Here is an 11,489-nt window from a genome sequence, read left to right as displayed (position 1 = left end):
AAATAATGTTCATGTAACTGGCTCCTCTAACAATACTACTAGCCCCAGCTAGGATTCCTGCAGTAAAAACATTCCTATGTAAAACAACGGTGAGCTTGGTTCAACAGTAGGTTCTACCCTGAGGTTACACATTCTCAAGAAACACAAAATCAAGAAATAATACAATTTATTATCACATCTATAACCCCTTACTTCATCATTTACTTCAAGCCAGTTCAGTAATTTTACTTAGCAATATCTCATTATGCAATAATCAGACAGTTCAAAAGTCAGTCAAACGAAGTCAAAAGAGGTAGGAATCTCAATTATATTGCTTATATTCAAGCTCAAGTCCCATGGGGAAGAGGATGGCTAAAATGACTTACTGATAATGGAATTTTACAGCATTTTCCCATTTGACAGTCTTCTGCAGGCTTTGACTGACTGCATTTATCTGGATTCACTGCCAAACATGGCAAGTGAAAATCTACAAATACAAAAAGGAAAGCCACAGGCATGAACAGATGTACAAAAGTAGTAAGTAAACACCCAACCAATTAAACTATTATTATAAATGTAATTATCTAAAACTCATTTGGGGGAGACTTTTACAATTAAACATGTTTTTAATTTTTTACAGGGGTACCAAAAGAGACAACTTGTGCAGACTATTGGGGGGTGGGTAGTAAATACTTTAATTTATCATATTTTTAAATAATCAGTAACACCCCCAAACATCTCCACAAAAACAAGCATTTGACCAGTAAATAAATGAAGACCCACAAGAAAAACCCCACTTCCACTGAAATGATGAGAAAGATCAGTCTTTAGCCTGACAAGGAGCTTTCTGAACGGAGTGGTATTGTGGTGTCAGCAGGGGGGGAGGACGGTGTGGGGCTAGTGTCTTGTTCAGGGGATGTTGTGGGTTCAGGGGAAGTTGTGCGTTCGGGAGATGTTGTGGGTTCAGAATCTGTGGTTGGGTCAGTGGAAGAGTCTTGCAAGGATGGTTGTGTTTTATCAGCCCCTCCCTGTGTTTTCTTCTCGTCCTCCTGGGGGTAAAGCTCAGGGTAGCGCTGCATACACTCCTGCATGCCCTTAAACTGCTCCAGGCAGTCAGAGCCCTTCACCTCCTCCTTGCTGTAGTGGAAGCAGGAGAAGGCATCTTTGAATGTTGTCCCACAAGGACCACTTGCCATCCCACCTAAACACGGGCAATTCCAGTTGATCTCTCCGCTTGGCAGGATCAGACCTAAGACAAGATGGGAGGGGGTAGCATCATTGTAGTAGTAGGTACATTGTGGCATGGTATCAGGAAATTAGAATTATAAAAAGCAGGTTCCAAATAGAAAATAATGTCCATACACAGTGCTGAAAGTTGTCAAACAGAGTGTGTTAACACAAGGTAGCATAACATGTTAAAAAGCTCATTTTAGGTGATCAACAGAATATACTTAGTCTCCACACTCACCTCGTTCCTCATAGGGATCATTGGGATCCTCCTCTATGAGCTCTGCACTACTCGGAGTCTCATGTTCCTCCTTGGTGACAAAGATGATACGGTCTTTACCTGTGTGGGTTACAGGAAAGTTGGGATTTTCCTCTATCAATACTTTAAGCATAATCAATAGATCTAGCCTACTCAATAGTAGAAGATCAATATACCGCAATTCAAGCATTATCATAGCTACGACAAGCTAGAGTCGATGGATATCACAAGTCTTAATAATGAGCTAGCTAGAAGATGTTCAGCATGGTTCTAGTAGTAGTGGTGGTTAGCTTGCTAGCTAGCTACTGATGTTAGCTACTTTAGCTGAGTCTGTTACCTTCCTCCTTGATCGAGGACATATTCGTCCAGATTTGATCGTGCAATCTTTTATTGTCCAATTTATCACCACGGTCCTGGGTTTCCCGAAGTGATTCTCAAGGTTGATAGCTTACAACCCAATCTTGAAGATGCAACTTTGGTCTTGTTAGAGCCGGTTTCACAACTACCCTTTTACTGACACAACTCACGTTGTCGCCACAGCGTGCACAATGACGTCAGTACGTATTATGGAAAGCCCATTGAGCAGCCGTTCTATGTTCCTGAACAATAGTCGAATTCAAGACGTTTAAAATATAAAAATCACAAATTCTACACAAAGAATGAGAGATTTGAACTGAATTTTAAATCCACAAAGATAAACGTGAACATAGACGTTAGTAGGCAATTAATTGATTGTCGGACTGCATGACCTCCACATGTTAATGCCTTCGCAGTTTGAGTTGTTAACTACAAGTTAGGACGACACTTATTTAATTGTTCATTGGATATTGCAGCTGTTAATATCCATGTTCTGTTAAACTCTAGTTATTTCATGCTGGCACTGACCAGTCTTATTCCCACAGAAAACAGATAAACTAAATTACTTACTATATAATCTGTAATCTTGATCCATTCATTTTGAAGCAGTCATACTGCAAATTACGACTGACCTATTTAGTAAATCTAGCTACTGGTTTATCCTCATCTCCAGTGGCGAAAATCTGCTATCATTTTTGGGGGGGACAATTATATGACATTTTCTCAAGAGCAATTCCTGAGGGGGACACCAAAATTACTATAACACATAGCCTACATTGAAATATGTTACAGTGATTTATTGTATAGGGGGGACAAATCCTTTTTCCCAGGATGGGGGGGGGGGGGGGGGGGGGTTGTCCCCCCTGGGATTTCCACCTCTCAAAGACAAATAACAGAGAAATGTTCCACAAAATGAGCTTTTATTGAGAATTATATTTTCTCTCCAGAATACATTTGTTCAGGACAGCATTTTTCTTTTTTTACAGTTTCAAAAGACGTCTATTTTACACTTCTCAATGCATGGCATATATACAGAAAACCAACATCCACATGGTGTGAAAGTGTTTCTTACAGTCATGCTCATAGCAGACAAATAAAAAATAAAAACACACAAACAGAAAACAAATCTCCTCACCCAAATCTTACAAGTGGGTGATGGGAAGGAACGTGGCATCAAGATTCATAACACTACTCAACAGAATAAGCCCCACAGTCAGTGTCACTCTGCCATTGCACACATTCACACACAAAAAAAAGTGAATATTTGTATTTAACAAATCTGGACCACATCAAGAGCCCTGTACCCTCCACTACTTTTACTAACCCACTTTTAAGGTCAGTTTAGCAACAAGGTCACTATTCAGGCAGACACACGTGGTATGATTTCGAACTTATAAGCCTGGCAAAACCACACCTTGCATACCATTAGTGGTCCTTCAACACAACCCATAAAGAATGTTTTGTCAAAAGATACTGTAGAAGTACACTATCATTCCAATGAAGGTAATGGCGATAATGACAAAAAAAAATCTGGGTACAGACATAGCTGCTTCATCATTAACACTTCATGTTCAGCTCGTTCCTTACGGCCTGACACGGGTTGAGTAGTCAACCCGTGTCAGGCATCAGGAAAACTGATGTACAAAGATAAAATGAAAAACAGAAGTGGGTCTGCATGTTAAAAAGATAAACCGAGTTGTTGTGAATGTCAAGATGTAGACCTACTATACCACCTCCATACTTCAACAGTTTGTCTTCAAGTATGTCTTCTAAGAGCCACCTTAGAATATTTTAGAAAAACTCACAATATGGATACAGATTGGGTACATTTTAAAATAAACAAAATGAGTGAATTATATTGAAGATATCGATGGTGGGACTGCTCTGGGGTGTGTCCATGTGCATTACAAAGTTGGTGAGAAGGTGTCTGTGGATCATCTAGAAGAGAAGGGCCCCCATACTGCCCATTTCACTCTGCTCCTTTACAAAGATCTCAAAGTACTGGTAGATGATGGTAACAGCCAACAGGATACCTGTTCCAGACCCTATAGCACCAAGGAAATCTGCCATGACAGACAGGCCACCAATACAGAGCCCACCAAAGGCAGCTGCTGTGGGAATGTACCTAGAACAAACATTAGGGGAGATTTAGGAGAACATTTCCAGGCCGACACAGTTAATGGCTTACTACAAGGTCTCTGTAAGTGATTGGTCTAGCTAGTTATGTCACAGGTGGATAAATGGAACAGATGAAGGGTTACATTTAGTCATTTAGCAGACGCTCTTATCCAGAGCGACTTACAGTAAGTACAGGGACATTCTCCCGAGGCAAGTAGGGTGAAGTGCCTTGCCCAAGGACAGGAATCGAACCAACAACCTTCTGATTAATAGCCCGACTACTTAACCGCTCAGTCATCTGACCCAGGTTGTGCCTACCTGTTGAGTTCATGGACCATGGAGGTCTCCCTGTGTCCCCTCATGACCATCTGCTGCTCTTTCAGCTGCTTGGCCACCTGGTGGACAAAACATCACAGGATCTTATCGCACACTGACCAGATTTAGTGAAAAAGTAGGTTAACATAAAAATAAATCAACATTTAATATAACAATTGGGGGAAAGTACACTTGCAACAAACAGACAGCAGTACTTACATCTTTGGCAGAAGAACCAGAAACCTCAATCCAAGTCTTGGAGAAGAAGGCACAGGATCCAAGCATGAAGACAATGTAGATGCAGGCGTGAACTGGATCGTCTAGGACTGACCCAAACGACTCTGGAGGAGAAAGGTAGTAGCATAGGCCTCCTACTGGATAGGCACGTGCTGGACCACTCGTCGTAGAGTCCTGGAAACAATATCTTTGAGTGAGATCTAGTGAACAATCAATTCAAAATTAAGCCAAGATGTGTACGAATATGTGCATAAATTAGGTGTGTACTTACCGACCAGGTGCCTAGTAGGTTGACCAGAAAGTTACCGTTGAACCGCGTGGAGAGCATCTGGGAAATGACGTAGAGGTTGGATACCAGAGCAGACTGCAGGATAATGGGGATATTGGAGGTGTAGAACAGCTTGATGGGATAGGTGTTGTACTGGCCACGATAACGAGCTGACTTGATGGGCAGGTCGACCCTGAAACCCTATTGAGAGGAGCAGAGGGGATAGGTGAGAAGGTCTCACATATCCAATCACATGAAATACTGTAGATCTGAAGTGATAAATGTCCAAGCGTTTTAGGCAGAGATTGCTAACTAATGCGTTCTACCTAGGTGTGAGACACACATACTGGATCCACCCAGTGAGACAGTAAGGTAACTGACCTGGAAGTATATGACTACAGCAAAGACGAAGACAGTGGCGATGAGGTTCATGAGGTTGGGCAGGTTCTGTCTGTAGAAGGCCTCTCTCAAAGCACGGACTTTGTCGGTCCTGGTAGCCAGGAGGTGGAAGAGGGCAATGATGGCTCCCTCGAACTCAGTACCTGCACAAGACAAAGTTGAGTATCAAGCTTGTATGATTTGCTTTGAATCAGCTATTCTAATCCTTAATTGTAGATCAACAATATACTGTCACGCACCTCTGCCAGTGTTGACAGTAGTAGGGCTGAAGGCCTTCCACACGATAGTTTCACAGATGTTGGTGGCAATGAACAGGGAGATACCAGAGCCCAGACCATATCCTTTCTGGAGCAGCTCATCCAGCAGCAGGACAATCATACCTGCTACAAACAGCTGGAATGAAGATATCTGGGTTAGCATTCACCTAAATACACCTTACTGGGACTAAGGCAAAAGGTTGAGATATGTTGAGTGATGGGGGCTATTCTCACCTGAATGATAATAAGCAGGCAGATGCCAGCGCCCATTTCAGAGGGGTCTCCATACATGCCAGTCATCACGTAAACGATAGCCTGGCCAATGGTGATGATCATACCAAACACTGCCGTAGATGAGAATAGGTTACAGATGCTGTTACCTTATAAAGGCAGTACTTTGGAAAACAACCACAAACAATCAACTTGAAAGAAAAATAGGTTAGTTGTGGCCTCACATTTCTGCGCTCCGTTAAAGAGGGCTCTGTCTTTAGGGGTATCCCCCACTTCGATGATCTTAGCCCCAGCCAGCAGCTGCATGATGAGGCCAGAGGTAACGATGGGAGAGATACCCAGCTCCATCAGTGTGCCTGGGGAGAGGGAGCAGAGGACATTGTCAGAAGGATAAGGAAGACTTTCTTACTTTTCATTAGGCCCCACATACACCACCATCTACCAACGAAAAGATACAATTCTTTCAATGTACCTCTGTTGGAAGCCAAGATCACCCTCATCCAGTAGAAGGGATCAGCTGAGTCAGAGGACATAATGCCAAACAGGGGGATCTGCAAAAAAATGGGTTCACACAATGAGCTGCGAGCTGTGTGATTTTTAAAGGACTTAAAGTGTGATTTGTATTTTTTAAATGTATTTAAACAGGACATGCCCATAAGGAAACCTACCTGACAGCAAACAAGGAAAATGAAGAGAGTGATGGCGGTCCATAGTACTTTCTCTCTAAACTGAATCTGTAAATGACATTATTTCACATTAGAGGGGTCTGCAATGACGGACAGTTTAAAGCCAAGTGTTAGGCCTATATAGAATTTCCTGAAGCAATAATGACAGAAGACTACAAAGATTTCAATGTTGCAGTAAAAAGACAAAACATAAGCTAATGCGCTTATAAATAGTAACCTACTTTTCTTTCTGGCTTCTGTATTTCGGGTAATACCGCACAGAACGGCTTTATCACCTCCAAGAATTTAACTGCGAAAAGAAAACCAAAGGGCATTAACCAAGAGGCTCGTGTACTTGTAGCAAAACGTCTCTGGAAGTGGACGTGGCATAACGGGAAGTGCAAACACAGATTTAACGGTTCTAGAAACTTTTACGTGTTCTGCAAGTAAGCAAGTACGGTTGCTGCTCTAAAACACTTCTCTTTAAAAAAATACTTCTCAAACTCTGGCAAAAATGTTGGTAAAAGTTTAAATTACTTTCACAGTTATGTCGAAAAAAGACACGACCTTTGTCGAAAATTAAGGTTGACTAGCAATGGTTATGATTCAACAACACTGATTAGTATGCGTCGTCATCATTGATAGCTCTTGTCTCTAGTAGTAGTAGTGGAGCAAGTATGCTTGTTTAGTAGCAAGACATCTCGCTAGTTTTAAATGAGAGCTGGCTGTCATCAAGACTACAATGTAGCTTCATAAAAACATACGTCCGCTCACTGACAATGAATTGCAAGGCCTCATGTTAATCGATAACTAGTTTGATAGTTTTTTTAGACAAAGAGGAAAAGAAAAATGCTAGCCTATTACCGTTTGTCTACTACTATTAGCTAGCTATGTAGTGGGTGTCAGGCACATACACTACTGTAAGCAAGTAATTTATGGAAAAATATGGCTAGCTTGAGTATTTATAGCTAACTAAACGGTTATGCAAAAGTACAGTTTTTTTTTAATAGGCGGCTTTACCTAGCCCAACGAGATAAGTCACTTTTCTATTAAGTAATAACCAGCTAACGTTAGCTACCTAGCAATCCTGGCTAGCTATATAGCCTAGCCTACCAGCTAACCACACACAGAACTTGATGAAACGTTTTAAAATACGTGCTACTGTAGCAAGCATTGATTGCGTCATCATAAAAATAATATTATTTCACTATCCGTTCCAGATAACAATACTTACTCCCCATGATGTCTTCTGTACAGGCCTGCGGTCTTGCTTCGACTGCTTGTGTCCGTCCAGGTTCAGAGATACTACCGGCGAAAACCTCACCGCTGAAAGGAACGCACTTTAGAGACACGTCACCACTACAGGCAAATTCAACACGTCAGATTAACTGCGACAATCGCTAGTTTCATGAATAGCTAAGCGATACTAGAGACAACAAATATTCAAGGGGGGTAATTTTTGTTAGATTATTATTTTTTGTTTCACATTTATAATTTTATTAGTAGCCTTAAGGTAAAGTGTCAGTCCTCAAACATTCATTGTTTAGTTTTTGCCTTTATTCCTTGATAAAGGAATAGCCTCCAAAAGATACGGTCACAACCATATAGGCTGTGCTATGGACCGTTTTTTGTGTGTCTGGAATAAAGAAATAATAATAATGTCGGTCACAACCCAGTGTCTATTCGACATCGGATATAATTTAAGCAACACTAAAATAAAGTAATCAAAGAAGAAAAATTATACGTTCCATATTTGATTTAATGTTTTATGAAAATTTTGTTTCAAAATTGCATTGATGTCTTTCGATATATTCAGTCACTACTGTCATGTAAATCTGTGTAACAAATGTAGACAACCCTAGGTTAAACCGTTACCAGCAGAGGTCTCTATCACCCTTCAGATGCTACAAGATGTACAGAAGGTCTGATTGACAGTACTGAAACTCTCCAGCATGGGGCAGAGTGAAACCAATCGTTTGATTTTGAAGGGAAAAGTCACTATGGTAAGCATATCCAGTGTGTAAAGATGGAACATAATTTAGTTGTAGCCTATGTACGGGCATGACATATTCTAGATTTGAAATATGCTTACAGTGATGTGAAATATATCAACCCAAACCCAACTGCATACAACCACTGATTGACTATACTAACTGTCCAGGTGAGTTTCTCTATATTTATATTGGACTGTCATTCATCTAAATTACGTCACACAGCTGAAACACAGTCCCTTTCTGTATTTATGGTTTAGATAAAATGCCCGCATTCAAATGTCAAATTCAGTCACCTTCACAGAGATGTTCTGTTCTCATGCAGTATGAGCACTCAAATCTTGTAGCTATCTTAAAAAATCATAATAATTGTTGGCCACCCGTGTGATGTTATTCAATATACATTTAGTCATTTAGCAGACACTCTTATCCAGAATGACTTACAGTAAGTACAGGGACATTCCCCGAGGCAAATTAGGTGAAATGCCTTGCCCAAGGACACAACGTCATTTAGCACAGCCAGGAATCAGACCAGCAACCTTCTGATTACTAGCCTAATTCCCTAACCGCTCAGCCACCTGACATCTTTCATTTTTTCCCCCAGAGCTAAAAAAAACCCTAGTCTAAGAAAGTTAAGGTAGAGGATAATGAGGTGAAAATCAGGTATCAGAGGAACAGAGACAAGATGGAGGTCAGAAGTGATACCAGGTGCTGGATTTTTTGCTGGTTTTGCGGATACAGAATATGTCAGGGCTGCTTACCCCCCTTCCTTGCTGTAAGAGAGAGTGAGAGAGAGAGTGAGAGAAAGTGGGAGTTGTAGTCACAAGACCACCATGAGATTGAGCACTGTGAGTCTCTCCAAGCCTGGCTGTCTTATCCTACTCCTCCTGTTTCCTGCTTAATGCCTCTCTGGAATAGTCCTGTATAAACAGACTTGAGTCACTCATATTCGATTCCAGCTCCTTTAATCATTATATTCATTATATTCTATTAGGCTATGTCTGCTATTTTGAGTAATTGACCATTCCTTTCCAGGGTCAAACAGCGAAATCTCTCTATTATTCTATCACAATGCCCACTGAACTATTCTAAGGATAATTCCAAGTTATGCTTTTACTTTTGAATGCATATCAAACCTTCTGAATATGATGAATAATCACAGGCTAGGATGAATTATGATGTCCAAAGAGGGATGGCTGCTCTGTGATTGGATAACCCCTGTGTGAAGTCTTTGGACTTTATCTTCTTATTGAACCGTGGGAACAGGCATCAAGTAAACATCCATCCTGATCTTTGGTTCCACTATTCACTATTGATGTGTCCTAGTTCTGCTCAGCTATCCAATATAACCCTGAGGTCAGGGTTGGTGTGGCAGTGATTCCCATAGAGGGCTTAATCTCTCCCTTACTACATGTAGCTGTCAGACAGACAGGGGAACATTGTGTCCCTGACCCTGGCCCCGGCTTACATAAACATGTTATAGATTGAATAGAGACCGTTCTCCTGCCTTTGTCGTATGGTCTTCATCAGTAACACTGATGTATGATCTGTAATCTAATGCAAAATACCATGGTGTTTTGTGTGTCTATGTTTCAATGGGATTAATCAAATCTTCAGAATATCCACACGACAGAGAGAGAGAGAGAGAGAGAAAGAGGGAGGGAGGGAGGGAGGGAGGGAAGGAGAGAGAGAGAGAGAGAGAGAGAGAGAGAGAGGGAGGGAGGGAGGGAGAGAGAGAGAGAGAGAGAGAGAGAGGGAGGGAGGGAGGGAGGGAGGGAGGGAGGGAGGGAGGGAGGGGGAAATTGATGCCTGGTGTGTTCATAATGCATTGCTCTCCTCTACCTGCTTAATATAACCACAAATGCTGTTCCCTGTCTGGTATGCTTGGCAGAAATGAGTTATACTGTATTCAGGATGAATCTACATTTTAAATTGCCTGATACCTACTAACATTTGTTCTGTTTAACACAGTGCTTTATTATGACCAACATGCAGAACTCCTAGCGAATAGTAAACAACTAGTAAGTAAAGAAATCAAAGGATAAGCTTTTGTAAAGAAGCATACCTATTATAATCTATTATTCCTATCAATGGTAGAACCCACACAGATGCATTTTCACATTGAACAAAAAACGGACATGCAACTCAGCATTCTTGGTAACATACAGTATATGTCAATGAGAACAATCGGCACAACAATACTGTATTTAAACAAGGTGAGAGTGTAAAACAGGAACCTGTTGGGCAGCACACCAGTGGCCTGACGTGTGTCTCACGTAGATTAGTCCTTAGTGACATGAATGCTTTGTTCATTCTAAGGTGTGAAGTGAAATGACAGGAAGCTATAAAAATAAAAACTCACTCGTCATGACTGAATCTTCTGCAAACACCCCCGTACACACTCAGGCTTACCATTAGAACAGTTTTCGGAGCTTTTGAGAATGCTGGGAAACTGATTTCTGGCCTGTTCTGGGCAATGATGTGTACAGATGAAACAGTTTAGTTCAGCAGTGTATGTGTGTGTGTGTTTTAATAATGATGGATAATCTTACTGCACTCACTATACCCTTGCTGGGATTTGCTCCACAGGTCTAATCCAGATTATTCCAGATTCGTCTTTCAGACACGCACACACATACGCACAGCCCCCCTACCCCTGCGCTGCTCACTGTGTTATATAAAGCCTCTCTACTCAAGTAAACTGATGCTGCTAAACTGGGAGGGGAGTGTGAGTGAGAATGCAGATGCAGACACATTCTTATATACACATCAGTTTTGAAGCTTGTCATTTTTGTACCATGATCTTCCTTCATAAATGTGTGATGCACTGACACAATACATGGACCAATGTATTCAATTGAAAGAGGAAAAAAGTCACATAAATAAGTGAAGGTCACACAAATATCAGATGCTGTAGGATATGTTTGCATGAAATCAGTGGAAATGGTGTCCTTACAGTACATCCTCATTGAAACACCACAGTCAGATGGGTAAGCAGTGCATATAGATGCCATATAGTTATTTATAGTTACACGTTCAGACTGACTACAGCAGTTGAATGCGAGGCCAGGAGCGTGGAGGAAGGGAGTTAACCAAATACTTTTTTGTCATGTTTTTAAAATCTGTTGTGTAAAGTCACTCACAGTATGTTCCAGATATAGTTATATTAACCATCCCTATCAGATT

General features: G+C 41.1%; 2 protein-coding genes across 2 annotated transcripts; both read right to left on the bottom strand.

The window, feature by feature from the left end:
• Positions 1-179: 179 nt before the first annotated feature.
• On the bottom strand, positions 180-1,945 carry chchd4b (coiled-coil-helix-coiled-coil-helix domain containing 4b). Its single transcript, XM_067240980.1, has 3 exons — positions 1,803-1,945; positions 1,448-1,546; positions 180-1,228 (listed from the first exon to the last, which is right to left on the bottom strand). The coding sequence occupies exons 1-3, from the start codon at positions 1,822-1,824 to the stop codon at positions 807-809; spliced, it is 543 nt and encodes a 180-aa protein (XP_067097081.1). The 5' UTR covers positions 1,825-1,945; the 3' UTR covers positions 180-806.
• A 780-nt stretch (positions 1,946-2,725) lies between these two features.
• sec61a1a (SEC61 translocon subunit alpha 1a) lies at positions 2,726-7,625 on the bottom strand. The gene is made up of 12 exons (XM_067245777.1): positions 7,547-7,625; positions 6,555-6,622; positions 6,316-6,381; positions 6,120-6,198; positions 5,872-6,003; positions 5,651-5,760; positions 5,399-5,552; positions 5,142-5,302; positions 4,764-4,961; positions 4,475-4,666; positions 4,259-4,335; positions 2,726-3,947 (listed from the first exon to the last, which is right to left on the bottom strand). Exons 1-12 carry the CDS (start codon positions 7,551-7,553, stop codon positions 3,761-3,763), a joined length of 1,431 nt encoding a protein of 476 aa, XP_067101878.1. The 5' UTR covers positions 7,554-7,625; the 3' UTR covers positions 2,726-3,760.
• Between the last annotated feature and the right edge of the window lie 3,864 nt (positions 7,626-11,489).

The sequence above is a fragment of the Osmerus mordax genome, chromosome 1 (assembly GCF_038355195.1).
Source record: "Osmerus mordax isolate fOsmMor3 chromosome 1, fOsmMor3.pri, whole genome shotgun sequence".
NCBI classification, from domain to species: Eukaryota; Metazoa; Chordata; class Actinopteri; order Osmeriformes; family Osmeridae; genus Osmerus; species Osmerus mordax.
The sequence above is the reverse complement of the archived record's forward strand: the minus strand, read 5'-3'. Positions and strand labels throughout refer to the sequence as shown.